This window comes from Anas platyrhynchos, chromosome 1 (assembly GCF_047663525.1).
Source record: "Anas platyrhynchos isolate ZD024472 breed Pekin duck chromosome 1, IASCAAS_PekinDuck_T2T, whole genome shotgun sequence".
Taxonomy (NCBI): domain Eukaryota; kingdom Metazoa; phylum Chordata; class Aves; order Anseriformes; family Anatidae; genus Anas; species Anas platyrhynchos.
Window position 1 is genome coordinate 93,595,296 of NC_092587.1, and position 15,681 is coordinate 93,610,976.

At 41.0% G+C, this 15,681-nt stretch overlaps 2 protein-coding genes across 2 annotated transcripts in view; both read left to right on the plus strand.

The window, feature by feature from the left end:
• The window catches only part of LOC139998555 (suppressor of tumorigenicity 14 protein-like), a 26,964-nt gene extending 26,104 nt beyond the window's left edge, over positions 1-860 (plus strand). Inside the window, exon 19 of the mRNA XM_072024663.1 lies at positions 845-860. The gene's annotated coding sequence lies outside the window, so the exon portion shown is untranslated. The remainder of the gene's footprint in view (positions 1-844) is intronic.
• On the plus strand, positions 3-9,924 carry C1H3orf52 (chromosome 1 C3orf52 homolog). The gene is made up of 6 exons (XM_038175915.2): positions 3-1,061; positions 4,091-4,214; positions 4,783-4,916; positions 5,847-5,917; positions 7,695-7,894; positions 8,674-9,924. Exons 1-5 carry the CDS (start codon positions 885-887, stop codon positions 7,888-7,890), a joined length of 702 nt encoding a protein of 233 aa, XP_038031843.2. The 5' UTR covers positions 3-884; the 3' UTR covers positions 7,891-7,894; positions 8,674-9,924.
• The last annotated feature ends 5,757 nt before the right edge of the window (positions 9,925-15,681 follow it).

Sequence of the window (15,681 nt, forward strand, 5' to 3'; positions counted from 1 at the left end):
TGAAGGATACTGGGAGGGAGGGGATCAGTCAGCCCCCGGCTGCAGTAAGCTGTTGTGTGACTGATGTAGCATGGGAGAGTTCATGTGGTAATCTAGTGCAGATCAGGTCTCAATTCACAGGATTGTTTGCTTTATAAAAGTATACCCTGGAGAACATGGGATAAAATTGAAGGTCACCCACCTCTCTCTTCAGATTTATTCTTTTTTACGTGGAAGTGACTGTTCAGATTTTTGCTTGATAGTGTGTGAATAGACATAAATGCTTCTTTAGCACTAGGCATGATTTCAGACTACAGAAGAGCTAGAGAGAGCAAATTGCCAGCACAAAGGTCAGCAGCATTCAGTTCTCAATAGACTCTACTGGGAGACTAAAATTAGAAGCACTGATGGAAATTATAAGTTCCCTTCGGATCCCAACTGAACCACAAGCGATGTGATCCTTTACTTGGTTTATACTGTCGTGAAACACATCTGTTTGTTTATCTGTGCCGATAGCAGCAAAATCATTTTACTGTTTCAGCTGAAAGCAGCAGGAATAGCAATCCAGTTACTCTCAAAACCACCTCAGCAAGTGGCAGCATTGCTGAAGGTTTAGTCACCTGCTTGTGCTTGTCAAAGGCTGGCAGGTAAACCAGATGAACTGGAAAGCCTGGTATTGCACAGCTAAGGGCTGTAGTTCAGGAGACAGGCGAATCAATCCTTCCTCACCCTCCCTTTCCTATGTGGCTTGTTCAGATGATATTTGCCTTTCCAAGGATTTCCCCTTACTTATCGATGTTTTGACATCATTCCTGTGAAAGCTGTCCCAGCTCTCTCACTGTTACCCTCTCCGGCTTCATACCAGAACTGCCGCTGGCTGTAACTGCAGCTGAAACCAGAAGGAAATGAGTTGGCTCCGTGCTTGCTTCATAGACAGAGGTTCTCGCACTGAGACAGAAGCTATGAAAAGGCAAAGCTCTAATCAGGAACATGAAGTTATTGAATTACAAGAACTTAATGGGGAAGAAAGCGAAGTTGATCACAAGAAGCCTCTACATTCTTCAGCAGCTGCGATGAGCAAGGTAGGAATTTCAGTTGCTCATTTGATGCCTGTGGAGCTCTTGGGGAAATACCACACAGTAAGAGAAGTGACACTTTGCAGGAACATCTTGTAGGGATGGATTTGTTTGAGGGAGGGGGAAAGAGCGCTCACGTAAAAGTAAAGGCTGAAAGCATGTGAAGTATATTTATTTTATCTTGTTTAATGAAGAGTTCTGATGCGGGAGTCAGATTTTCAGCACTGTTATTTTTTGGTGCTGGATGTTTGTGAACTTTAAGTTAACAAACAAAAGTTGTACTTGGTATTCTAAGTTTTGCTTTCTCTTTTCATGTGCTGCCAGTGGGATTAGGCTCAAAACTAGAAAGGAGAAAAGTTGAAATGCATATTATAATCAGTCTTTCTTTAAGAACAAATTAATCAGAAAATGGCACTGCCAAATCAAGAATAGGCAGCAAATTTTTTAAAGTGTGCTGGATTGTCCCTCTTTTTATCTTTGAGAAATTTGCAGTTGCTAACACCTAGGAATGTGTATGACTAAAGTGCCCCAAAGCCTCGGTTAAGACCAGCATGTAAATCCTGAGGTAGTCAGTACCTAGCATTTAGCTTAAAGCTATGGAATAGCGTAAAGCTGGCGGAAGAGAAGTATTTACTCATGGGTGGCTGTGGTACAAAGATTTTCATTACACACTAAGAGCAGAGGGAGAATCTGTGGTAGAAAAAGGAATATTCCCGATTTTATGTGGGGGCAGATCTTCCAGGATGGCCAAGCCCACCTGGGAGCCCAGCAGCATTAGTCATGCCATCTCTGCATTCCTCCTCCGGGTCAAACAACAGTGCCTGCTTCCTTGTGTGAGCCCCACTCATCATCTCAGTGAGCTGATCTATCCCATTAAACAGTCAAAAGCCTTATATCCTATACTATACTGGGGGCCAGTTACTTCTCTTCTGTGGTGAGTTGAATCAGCATGCTGCACGGTCAGACAAATTCTAGGGTGGTTCAAAGAGGAACAGGAGAAAGGGTGGAGGAGAGATAGAGGGGAGCTAGATCGACTGAGCTGCCTTTAGAAACTTTACCCTTGAGTTTCAGTTCAGCCTTCCCCTTCCCAGAACTGTGAATTATCATCTAGGCTCTGTTTCTGCTGATTCTGGCATTTGGCTTCTTATCCTACGAGGACTACTGAAAAATTATTATTCTCTGCTTCCTGCTTGGTCAGCAAATTAATCACAGCTGCTGTCCCCATCGGGGAGAGATTTTCTCTGTCGCTCCTTCCTGGTGCTCTCGTGACGTTATATGGGCGATGTCCAGAGGGTGTTGGCCCAACCAGCGATGAATAGTTGCAGAGCTGAACGTTTGCTCAAGATCAACCCAGTTTACTATGCTTGATTAGCCATTACACTTTTATGAAAGTCTGAAAACATGGGCTATTTATAACTGTGTATAATTAATATTTATAACAGATACAACGAAGCAAATTTCCTAATTGTACTCTAGACAGTAGTTACTGTTTCTTTGTTGTTGTTTATTTTTTTTCAGGTACAAAATGATATGCTAGTGTCAGGTATTAAACTGAAGATTCATTCTTCTGATGCATTATATGTGTGTGTGTGTGTGTGTGTGTATATATATGTATATGAAATAACGCCCCTGGTTGATGTGATGTCATGTCATACAAGTGATGACATGAATGCATGGTGTGAGGGCAAATATTTTAACCTTGCTGCCCTTCATTATCCACAAAGGAAGTTCTCCATGCAGGGATATCAGTAGAGGATACTTTCTGTTAGTTTGCCCCCTGCTCCTGGAGAAATGACTCACGTAAACTCTTTCTGTGGGTGTTTTTTCTCATTCCCTGTGCAACTGCTACTCCCCAGGAAGCTTTAAGCCAGCTGATGGATGTCAATTAAACTCAATGAAAAGCTCTCTATTATGCTAGGTTCTTGGAAAGTTCAAAAGGTAAAGGAAAGTAAAGTGGATTATTGCCTCCATCTAGCAGCTGGTTCCTGCCTACCTGCACGTGCATGTCCCAGACTACCCACAGAATGTGATTTTCCTTACCTGCTAGTACCGAAGTCAAAAAGGACATGGACTTTACACCTGGGTTTACAGTAGGTGGGGAGGAGGATGAATCTAAAAAGCAACATGGTCTACTTCCTTATGCATTCTTGTACTTCATTCAGGCTTCTGTCTATGGAAGAAATTACTTGGAGTTGTTCACTTGTTTTATTATGTCACCTAAATATTTTTTTTAAATATTAATAATACTGGGCTAACTAACAACCTCAAATCTTATATCATATTAAGAGTGAAATGAAAGGTGGGTATTTTTTCTCTCCTACATGAACATGCATGCATACACATATTTTTTGAAGATTATTTCCTTGTCATCTAGAACAGGTGAGGTTTGTAGTAAGCTTTGTTAAATTTACTCAATAGCCTTCCAGTATTCAGTCTTCTGAAGAAAAATGTAGTTAGCTGAAAAAGATTTAATTACTCTAGTGGTCTTCAATGCAACAATATCTAATAAATAGTGGCCCATTAGCTTTGGTTGCTGGCATCCAGGAGCTATACAGGCTGATATCATTAACATCACAGAGGTGAATGATTCTGGAAGTTGTTCCAGACACATTTCTGTCTGGGAGAGATGGCAGACTTTAATCAGATAGCTTGTGGTACATGCAAATCAAATTGATCAGGAAAAAAAAAAGGCAAAGAGAGCACCTTTGTAGCACCTCAGCTTTCTAGGCAATTAAAGAATTGTAGACTGTGCAAATGGGAAATGCTACATCTCTCGAATAATAGACTGCCTTTGAATGTCCTTTGCCTTCTGCCTGTTTACCTGCCCACTTGTGGCAGTACTCAAGGGTGGGAACTTTTGGAATAGAGCATTGCTTGTCAATGAGACATTGTCATTTATGTGGTTTTTGTTTGTTTGTTTGTTTTTGTTTTTTTTTTGTGTGTGTGTGTGTTTCTAAATGTGACAGTAGAGGTATTCTTAAATATTTTTCCCACCTTATTTTATTAATCAATATTCCCTTTCCTTTTGTATCTAGGAGAGAGATCAGTGGAAATCATGTAGAAAAGTCATTTTTTGGAAGTGTGAACTATGGATGGTTTTAACTACAATTTTTGTAGTATTGTTCCTGGTCATTCTCATCAGCCTAGTTCTATATTCTAGTAAGTATCTTACTCTTGGTTCATCTTCTAACAAGAATGTACAATATGTGCAATCTAACAAGAACACATATTGAACAGTAGCATCCTTTAAACTCTTTCTGTAAACTGCTGAGAAGACTGGGATGCTGACTGCAGAAGGTGGTGTGTTGAGTAGTGGATATGAAGGCTTTTAGTTTTGCGGGCAACCAGTAACCTGTATCATGATCAGACAACAATTCTTGTAGCTGAATGAGAAAATGTTCCTAGAAAAGGATGAGCGTGCAAATAAATGATGCTTGTAACACTGCAGCAAGTGCATTGGATCACTCACCTCTCCCTGCGTCGTGTCACTGTCTGCCAGGCTCCCAGAGCAGCAGACCCTCACTGAGAGGGTGGGTCACTGACCTCTGTGCGCTGTTGCTTTTCTTCAGGTGACTCCCACTTTTCTGTTGCTCCCAGACAATCCTTACCTAGGAAGTCTGTGAAAAAGCCATCCTGGAGAAAGCCAAAAGGTTATTTTGTTTTGCTTTCCCAATACTTCTGCTAACTGGAACTTTTCCTACTCTTTCCATTTTCTTTTGAATATTAGATGTTTACACAGATGAGGATGACTATTGGGATGCTGATGCACTACTACAGAGTGGAAATTATCACAATTTTTCTGGAAAGTTCAAATTAATGTGTAGTCTTCCACACCTTTTTATCGATGACATTACTAAGAAGGTATGTATTGACACTGTTCTTGGCGGAGTTGATTCATCTTGTTACATAGATTCAGTGTTTTCCTTTAAAGAAGTTTCTGTTGCTGTGTGTAGCAACTCAGTCATTTTCAAGTCCACATAATTCACTAAATTCTGAGATGTATTTTTTGTAGTACAATTTTAAGTCCTGATCCAAGCAAAGAAATCGATGATTTTAAGCACACAGGCAGTTGCATTGATCCAGGGAAGGATCAACAACAGTTTTATTAAAAACAAAAACAAACAAAAAAAAAACCTCTACATTTGAGTAATAACTGGGACATAGCCTTCAACTTTATCACTGAGCCATTGAACAATTTAGTTTAGGAGGGATCTGTGGAGGACTTCTAGCCCAATGCCAATTAAAAGGCTTTTGCTTTGTGTTCTCCTGTAAGTACATGATGTCAGTCCTGGTTTATAGCTGCCATTTCCATTGAGCCATCATTGCTTCTTGTTACAGATGAAGTAAGCTCAGCAGGCATGGCAGTACTGATTTAGACTTACTGTGTAAAGGAAGTCTCAGTAGAGACATCTTTTCCTCTACCAAGTAAGAGTAGAATGGCTTTTTGCCGCTAATAAAAACCCAAGCCAAACAACATAAATTGCACAGGGCAACCTGAGCACATACTTTTAGTTCACCCTGAATGCCTTCCAGTGTGTTAAGGTAATATAGTAATCACTCAAACACACAGATTAACTTGTCTGTCAAGCTTAAAGGAAATGTGTATTTTTTTTCCTGTGCTGATAAGTGACTTTCAGCACCCGTGTTTATGCCCCTTAAAACACCTTTTTAAGAATGATTCATTGTCCTTTCTTTTATGGGGAAGACAGAGAGTGAATGGAAGAAATATATCTTTCTTTCTTTTTTTTTCCTCCTTTTTTTTTTCTTTTTTTTTTTTTTTTTCTCTCCAAGTTAACGGATGTCTACAGTTCATCTCCTGCTCTAGGACGCTACTTTAGGTCAGCTCAAGTGGTTCATTTCAGGTAAGCAATTTCTATCACCAATATTATCAGAAATTTGCAAACTTTTGATAAGGCATACATGTGCCTATGTAAATACGCACAATGAAAAATTTGCACTGTGAAAAATAAAATGCTTAGGGGAGAGTAAAAAATATAGGTAGTGAAAACTGGTTGAAGGATTCTCTGATGTAAAGGACAAGTGCTGCTAATATACAATGACAATAGCATTTTGCTGCTGTTTAGTATCTCCTCTGTTATCTTTGGTCCCAAGTGATGGCCTTAATATGCTTATTCAATAAAATGTTTTAAGAAGAAAATGAGCTACTGGGACCACCTGAGAACAACGTGGGTTAAATAACCTTAAATAAATACAACAGGGCCTATGGAAAGGGAAGAACTTCTTTGTTCCTCCTAAAAGCTAAAGGCAACAAGAGCATCGGTGAGAGCTAAAACAATAATATTACATTCCTGCTTTGTTTGGACCATTTTCCCCCCGCATTTTATTTTGGGCAATGGGAGCAAATCTCAAGGCAGCAGCGTGTTAGAGAGGCTGGTGGAGCAGGAGCAAGAGGCAGAGCAGGCAGCATAACGGAGGTTAGGCTAGTCCCTGCAATGGCTGGGTACACACGAAGGAGAAACTCAGCCACCAAAGGCTGATGGACCCTGGGGAGTAGTGTGGGGGGAAGGAGGAGAAAAGCATCCAGACCTGTCTTGCAGAGGCAGAAAAAAGATTCAAGCTGGAATAGAGGGGAGATCTTACTGTCAGCAGAAACTGGCACTGAAGGAGGGCTAAGGAGTTCACTGTGTTTGAGACACAAATATTTTAAGCTACGGGAATACCACAGTCCTGAAACAGGAGTGACACTGAGAATCAGTAGGAAAAGTGGGCTGGAAAGATCAGCTATAGTGTGGTCCTGTCATGGAGACATAGCAGAGTGAAAATCTGAAAGGGCTTATGAAGCATTTCTGAAAAAGCAATGTTTCAAGTGGATTAAGACAACATGAGAAAAACTTGGGAAGTAGATAAGCAAAAGCCTAAGATCCTAGAGAGAAAGGGTGGAGGAAGAGCCTTCTGGAGCTGGGGCAAGAGACAGACCTGAGGGCACTCTGGGGAAGGAACACCATCGGCCTTGGGCACACTGGCTGCGCTCAAGGAGCGAGTTGCAACTCCTTAGCTTTTCAGGTATAAATCATGATTTAGACCAAGTATAAATCTGTTGCGTATGTACTGACTAGCTGATCTGTGTCTCTCTGCCTTTTTCCCCATCCAACTTATTTTTTGGTGCTTTGAATTCTGTTTGTATAAAATGTATCTGCCTCATTGTACATTGTGGGTTTCGTAGATCACAAATATTGAAATCTCCAGAGATGGACTCCGGTTCAGTGGTTTGGTTAATCCACTCCACAGCTTGGGTTAGGAGCACAGCTGGGTTGTGCCAGGTACTGTTATCAGGAGAGCAAATCTTTCTGCAGGTTCTCAGCTAAGCTATGTGCAAGATGTTGCAGCACCTGTACCCTTATGTACTTGTTAGGCGTGAGTGCTGAAAACCTCACCCTCACATGCCTAATTGCCCTTTGTGCATTTGAAAACATATCTCTGGTAATGTGCCTACTTTCTGTTAATGTCAAGAGCTGAGTTGAGAAGAGAGAGGAAAAATGAAACTAGAATTGTTGATGGCAGCCTCTCCCTCTCCCTTCTTCTCCTTAGAACAAATTAAAAAATAAATAATCCATGCCAACTTTGTGATAAGTCTATCTCAGAAAAAAGGAAAGATTCAGTGGTGACTTTGTTTTTCAGCAATGAAAGCTCCACTGTATTTTACCAGCTAGAGTTCTCTGTACCGCCATCAGCGGAGGGGTTTATGGAAAATTTAATGGACCCAGATTTTATAAGAAACATTCTACGTCAGAATATTTATGATGAAGAAGATACTTTTTATCCTGGGACGTCTGAATGTAACACGTTAAAGCTTGACCCAGATTCTCTCACATAAACATGTAAGTGGTATAAGTTACAGGAACTGTTTCTCTAGGAAAAGGAGGGAGGAAAAAAGGAAAATCTTTCTGGGAAGATGTTGAGATTTATTAGTTCATGTTTTGCACAACTCTATTGAAAAAAAAAAAAAAAGTTAAATATTTAGATTTCAAGAAAGTCTGGTTATACTTAACTTATAACCTGGAATTCTTTATTTGTTACTGTGATGAGTGATTGAGTAGTGATGATAATGCTGAGCTACAGGGTCCAACCAGGCTTTCCAGATCCCCAGATTTAATGCATACAGTTAAAAAGAAAATCTCCTCATGTATGTGTACCACAACAGGGAGCAAAATAACTAAAATTATTTTTCCTCACCAATTTAAATCCAAGTGAAAAGGCTGTGTAATTAGGGAGTGAGTTTCTGATGTTTTCACAGTCAAGGATGAAAAAGCCTCCTAATTTGTATCTTTTCAGAGTTTTTTGAGAAAATTTATTATGCACCAAGATACCTTTTAAATGAACCAAATGTTCACACTTGAATCCTATCCTATCATATCCTATGATCCTAGGCTAACACTTCACAGTACAATGTATATAAGTAAGATTTGTGCTTAATTTGTGTTTTACTTCCTTGGTACCCTTAACAAGGGACAAGAGATGAATGAGTCAAAAGTTCTAAATCTCAGTATTGTTTTGTTCCTTATATATTGGCAGCATTCATAGAAAAATACAAAAAGATCGGGAGAGTATTCTGAAATATTAAGATTTCATTTTAATAATGTACTGTTTTTACTTTCAGAGAAATAATGGACTCCTCATGTTTCTCACCTCCTAGAAGAGATGGGCTTCTACTGTCTGTTAGTAATCCCAGGTTAGGGAGCTATTTGTTAGGTTGAAACACTTTTAAAGATGGTTTTCTTCAAATGAAAATGTGGTGTATTGCTAACAGTATTGTACTCCTAGAACATTGCTACCTCCTTCTTCATTTCTGTCCTGACTTATGAATTACCCATTTCAGTCTTGTGAAAATCATATATCTTGCCTGATAAAGTGCTCTACTGACTTGGAAAACTCTAATTTGTCTTATGATGAAATCTAGATTCCCTGCTTGAGCTTTAAAAACAGTCCAACGTGTCTCCTCTCTTTTGCTCTTGGCTTATGCAAAATTATCTGTACAGCTTCATCCTTAATTTTCATGTTCACCCATGCTCATGTCTTATACTTTTTTTTCCCCACCAACTTCACCTGCCATATCCTCCCCAGTGTTCTTTTCTCTCAAAACAACCTGATAAGTTAAATATCCTTTCTGTTTTATTTAATTATATGAAAAACCTTTGCACTTCCTTCTGAAGTAAGCTGGAACTCTCATCATCCCCTTGTTCATCCTATACTCTTCCTAGAGAAGTTGTCATCAGCACTGTTTTTCCTCTTCTGTAATGTGAAATAAAAATGAAGAAGGAAGAAACATCGTGAAGAAATGTGACTTGTTCACTAATGCATCTGAACGCTGCAGGAATCTTCCAAGGGTCAAATTAGCTGTGTACTTCATTAATTAGCTACTGGTGCTTGTGAAAAGACATGTATTAGACCCACATCTCTAAATTCAAAGGAAAACGGGTCTACACCCTTCTGCCCTTGCCTGACAGTGGGGGGAAAAAAAGAAATGCAGAATTCTTGCCTTAATAAGGCAGCAAACAGCTGTTGACAATAAATCATATGGGACAGACTGATGCCAAGAAAAAGGTGCTGAAGCAGATCATGTAGGCCAGTGTAGCATGAACGTTATAGCCAGTAACTGGTTATAAGATCAAAACTAAAAATTAAGCATTAATTTTTTGAGGAATATGAAAGCTTCACTACCATGTTAGTGAAGTGTAGCTTCTCACTTAGAAACGTTTGTAGCCTGTATAAATGTTCATAATGTTGTATAGGAAAAAATATTTTTAGAAACTTTTTGTACTGTGAGAACTATGATGAATTGTGTTTTTTTTTTCTAATGTTTATTTAAAGAATCTGATGACTATATTGTACATTAAATTATTTATTTTTATTCTTAGAGTGATTGTTTTCATTCTTCAGCAGCTCCTGTCTTTCAGCAGTTTGACTTGAAAAACAACAATGGGAATTCTAAATGCTGAGAGTAGTATGAATTGCCTGTCTGGCAAAGACATACACTCAAAACCACATTTGTTGTTGCCTGAATTTTAAGAGAGCTTTTGAAACAGTCTAAACCAAATTACAGTATCACATGGCTGTCACTTGTGACTAATTCTGACCACATCTTAATTTGTAATATGTAGCAGTGACTATAAAAAACATAATTTCTCTTTTCATGCCTCAGTTCTCATTTGATGAAACACTATGATTATATAGTTAATGCTATTGTTTCTATATATTTATTTTAAGCAGAAAACATTTGACTTTACAGTCCATCTCCACCCATGCTTTGAAATCTAATTGAAGGAAATGTACAAAAAAGACAGTCACATCTGTTTTTATATCTTTGAGGTAAATTGATAATGGAAAAGAAGATAGCCAGATAAAATAATTATGACTTCATCCATTAGGGTCAGAGCAGTGTGAGAACATATTTTATCTGTTTAGGTAATTTGAGAATGCATAATGTTCACTTTAATAGGAGTGTGGATGACATGGAGATGACTGAGGAAACTGAGCTATGGTTCAAAAAGGAAAATAAAGATTTTTCTGGTAATTCAGCTTGTGGATTGTACAGCCAGCCCTTTACAAATCCCATGGTAGGCAGCCTGTGTAGCAAAGCATGAATTCTGGGCAGATTCATCTGCCTGTCACTGCAGCAGTGCCTACACCATGCTTGCAACATCTGTCTTCTGCTGTGTGCAGCCACGTGCTTTGTGGGACCCTCTGGCACAGAAACTGCAGGTGGGATGTGCAAAGGAATCATGCTATAAAGCTAGGACTGCAGCCACAGATCAGATACAAGGGGATATTTAAAATCAGGAAAATCACTCAATGTTTTCTTGCAAACTGTTTTAATATAAAAATACAGAAAAAAAATAATGCTTAGGGAAGCACATGGGCACATAATCATTTCATGAGTTCTGCTGAATAGTTCAATAACCAGCTTCAGTCCTATGGGTACATCCAAAAATTCTGTTTGCAGCAGGTTCACAGGCTGTGGCGAAGTTATATTCTGTCATTGTGGAGAGCCAAACTTGAGACTCCAGCAGAAGTGAGCTGGAAACATTGAGTGGTGAAGGCAAAACCTCCACTGAGAGCCGTGCAGTTACCACCTGTGCAGCACAGGGGTCTTTGTAGGTTTCATGGTCTTCTAAGTGGCAGTCGTTTGCAGTGAGTGGACTTTGTTGTTGTTTTGTATACAGTTTCTTGCCTTTTTTTTTTTTAATTGCATCCAACTTTGTTAAGACTTCACTCTGAGACAAGGAGTGTTATGTTAAGGAGTGGCAGGGGGAAAAATTTGAGAAATGAGTTCTTTGTCCAGATTGTATGCTGCATCGTGGTATATATATTGTTCTATATCAAGCTGGCCAGAAAAACTTTGGAAAAAAAAAAAGTAAGTACACCTAACACAAAGTTTATGCTTTTTATTTACTGGGAAAAAAAAAAAAAAAAAGAAAAGAAAAAAAAAAAAGAGCGGGAGTAATTATTATTATTATTATTGCTTTTTTGAGATTTCCATCATTAGTTCTGCTATAACCCCTTAAAAATACTGTAATTATCCAGAAAGATTGTGCAGTCTCAGTTTCTTCTAGTAAGGAAGCACCTGGTTTTCTGTAGAGGAACCTTCCTTTACAATGGTAGTTACTGCTGATTCCTCTTGTTTTACTTGTTGAGCCCTGTACCCTGTTCCTGTGATCACCTTTTCATGGACAGATTTGTCTCATTGGAACTGACTGGTAGACATGTCCTAAAGCTTTGTAACTTGAGAGATGTTCTCCAGTTTGTTTGAAGAGTTGACAGGTGAAGTGGCTAGGAAGGCTGGCTTAAATATTCAAGTGAATATTTGAGTAGGCCCTCTTGGGAGCAGAAAGAGTCACTCTCTAGTTCATGAGGACATAATCATATGCACTGTGATCTTCGGAGGAGGTGGTATTTCGCTTATTCGTAGGCACATTGACAATTGCATATTCTGTCTGATCATAGTCTGTCTGATTCTTGGTGTCAGTCACAAAGGACTCATGTTTGACGTTGTGGGTGACAGTGGAATACCAAAGCCCGCTGGCATTCATCGAGCCTCTTCTGGTGCAATGTTCCTAGTGGGGGGAGATAGAGAAAACGAGATCGATTAGCTCCAACACTGTTATACTCCCTTGCTGAAGAAGCTTGCAGCATGAACAGACCTGGCAGTCCACATAGCCTGTGTGCTGAGGCAGTGGTGTTAACCCACATAGTATGTGAAGGGTTGGTAAATCCTGCCATTTCCCTGGTTGTGTTGGCTCTAGCTGCATGCTTACACCTGTGCTGTGTGGCTGGAGGGCCAAGGCCTGACTCTTTTCCTGAGGCTGGTACTGCTACTGATAGGTTATGTGACAAAAAGTTCATCACCCCACACAGGTGCGGGGATCCCCAATCAGCCCCGTCCCCATCTGTTCCCAGGGCTGTCCCAGGAAAGCTGCCAGCCCTGTGGGCTGGGGATGGCACCCACACGGTGTGTCAAAGGGAGCGTCTCCAGCTTTCCTGGCTGGGTAGATTGCAGGGGGAGCTACTGCCTGAAGGAATTGGTGCACGAGGGGGAGAGCTTCTGGCGACCTGTGCTAGGCTTGTCATGGTGTATTCAGGGGAGGAACCAGATGGGGAGAGCAGGGGGATTTGTGGAGGAAAAAGCATGGGAATATGGGTGGATAGGGGGATAAATGGGGCCACTCACATGTAAACAGGTCAGTACCCTTGTCTGGCCTTACATGGCATCTGAATAACATGTTCTGCCCTGCCTTCTCCTTAAATTCAATCTCTAACCCTCTTTCTTGGGTGAGGGGCTCACTCTTCTGTGTACGCACAACGGCCTCTCCTCCATTTAGCTGCAGGATTTGGCAGCTCCCTACCACGTAAAGGAGACTTTTAACTCCTTTAGCCTGGATGATTTCTAGCTCCAGCATTTCTGTTCTTGACTTCTGAATTTAAATAGACATCAAAGCATCTGTTTTACCTCCCCTTGAGCCACTGTGCTGTGTCACCATGCGCAGAAGAGGAGGCAAGCTGTGCGTCGGAGCTGGCTGCATTTGAAGGCTATTCAAGCAGTGCTGTGGGCTGAGAGAGATGCGGACAGAGACAGCGAGCTTCCCCTTGGGAACTTGCCCTCTCCATCATCTCACGCTTCTAGACACCTTGTCATACATATGCAGATTGACTTACTGAAACCTAACACGTGTGAGGCCTTCATCCATCCCCCTGTCAGCCTGCCCTGGAGGGGATGGAAACCATGGCTCATACAGCCAGGAACCCGCTGAGCAGGAGGCAGGGCTCCTGGAAGGGGGCCCAGCGACATCAGAAATGCAGAGGTGGCTGCCCAAGCCCTGGTGGCCCTCATCTAACAAGCTCCTTGAAAACAGAAGGAGGAGAAGAAAGAACTGTTCATTAACAAAGAAGAAGGTAAGATTGCATGAGTAAATGCCTTCCCAGCTCTGTTTAGACTTGTCCCTCCTTTTGCCTCCTGATTTTGTTCACTAATGTGTTTTGTGTGACTGTGCACTTAAATAGGTGGTAGGATGGCTCATTAAGTCTAAAGGGATGATGTGAACTGGGGTATGTATTTGGGGTCAGAAGTTAAAATGTTTCTCGCTCTGATGCTCTTGATTTGAACTCGCTAATAAAGACAGTGAGTAAACACTGCCTTTATAGTGGCACCCGCTATAGTCTGGAGTAATAGCGGTACTTTTAAGTGGGGGTTGCTGAGTTCATGTTGACATTTGCGGCCACCTTTCGTGTTCTCTAAGTGGAACAGAGGTCTCCGCTCCATGGGCTAATAAACCCAAGGGTTATCTTTTGTCTTTCAAACATAGAAGTGAGAAATTGTTATTAGGACATCATTTCTGTGGAATTTCAGATTTTCTCAGCTTGTATGAATCATGTTGTCTATTTGTATTCAGTTTGGTGTGAAAGATTTCCTTCAGGACCTTCAGGAAACAGCATTTTGAAAATAATTCCTGAGTTTATTGTTGAGGCTTTATAGAATTCTTGAAATTCAGAAATTACAGATGTTTTAAAGAGTGGAGGAATCAGGAAAGACTTGCTTAAGAAAAGGCCCTATCTTCCCTATCTACCTGCAGAAGCCAGGCTCTCCCTTCTCCTAGCCATTATTACAAAGAACTGGGAGGGCAGCAGGCATTTCTCTTCATGTGCCTGCAAAATGAGAACAGGTAGGCTCTCTATTTTCATGACTAACTGGCTCCAAATCCACCAAGTGAAGGCTCGGGTGCCGCTTGTACTTTCCAACATACTGGGCTACCTAAGCCTTACTTGTAGCTACACTTTCCAGAGTGCTTCCAGCCTACACATTTTGACAGGCTGTTGTCATCCACCTCTTCTCAGTGGGGACTGAAGTGCAGAGGTGGGGTGATTTGTCCCACACGCTGACAGTGCAGGAGGAGTGAGCATGAAGACTCCTGGAATTTTGTTTGAGTCTTTCACTATCCACACACTGAGTTTAAAACAGGGAAGAAATGACTTTCATATTGTTCTGAAGACCCTACCGAGACTGTCTCCAAACCTTGCTCTGTGGCTTTCACTTGGGGCTGGAGTCTCAAAATGAGACAGCTCCTTGGAAGGTTCCCCATTAAAGTTCCACCCCTCCTCGTCTCTGCCCCCACAGCTCACCCCACACCCCGCACAAATGATGAGCTCATTTAATCACACTCTTTTCTGTCATCGTTCCCAACCACCTTCTTAAAATTTTCTGTTAAACACCCACATATCTTCAGGGCAACAACTTTTGCTTTACCGCTGTCATTTTTATTTTTATTTTTATTCTTATTTTTATTTTAATGTATGAAAATAGGGTGGGCTGCTAAATGGCAGCGCTTTGCTCTGCAGTACACAGGGCTTTTGGTGATTGGTCATGACTGGTGATTTAAGGCACAACATCAGTTACCTGCTGCTAAGATTGTTTTCTTAGCAGAGGTAGCAGACCATAGGTTCTCAAGTGCTGTGCTCAGAGCCTGGCATGTGAACCCCAAACCATGAGTGCATGAGACAGTCAAGTGCCTCAGCTGACAGGAGGCTGCTCTTCTGCCTTTCGCCTCCAGAAAGATGAATTTGGAGAGATGAGTAGGCATGCACCAAAGGATGGTTGCCTCTCAAACTACCTCAGGGTGCCTTACCACAACTCCTGAATCTGACCCAAGAATGGAGAAGCAGGATGGACTGAGCCATGTGGCATCATGCCAGTCCTCCTGCAGTGCAGCCATTTAATCCCTTCTGGTTTATAAGAAACTGAAACTGAACGGTCAGCTTAACAGTGCGTGCTTTGAGGCTTTTTTCCTAGAGGCAGGGAGATGTTGGCAAGAGGAACCTTATTCTGTTCCAGCAGTGATTTAGCCATTCATCACTGTTTTTTACAGTGGAAAGATTAACCAAAGCCTTTTAACTTTTCTAAGTATTAAATCTCCTTTAGTCTTTCAACCAAAGACTTCTTTTGTTACTAAATTGCGTTGGCAATAGTCCAGATAAACAGCTTTTTATTAAAAGATGTCATGCTGAAACCGAAACTATTTTTTTTTTTCTTCTGGAAAACATGCCAATTTTGGTGCAGCTGCAGGCAAGAGAGGTCACTCTGGCTAGCAGGCAGCCGAGGGGAGAAGGTCATGAGGGA

What these genes read in the sequence shown, in the direction of transcription:
- C1H3orf52 (XM_038175915.2), top strand. Translation starts at nt 885, where the DNA reads ATGAGTTGGCTCCGTGCTTGCTTCATAGACAGAGGTTCTCGCACTGAG. An exon ending in TCGATGACATTACTAAGAAG is followed by an intron (nt 4,917 to 5,846) that starts GTATGTATTGAC and finishes TTTCTCTCCAAG; the next exon opens with TTAACGGATGTCTACAGTTC. An exon ending in GCTCAAGTGGTTCATTTCAG is followed by an intron (nt 5,918 to 7,694) that starts GTAAGCAATTTC and finishes TTTGTTTTTCAG; the next exon opens with CAATGAAAGCTCCACTGTAT.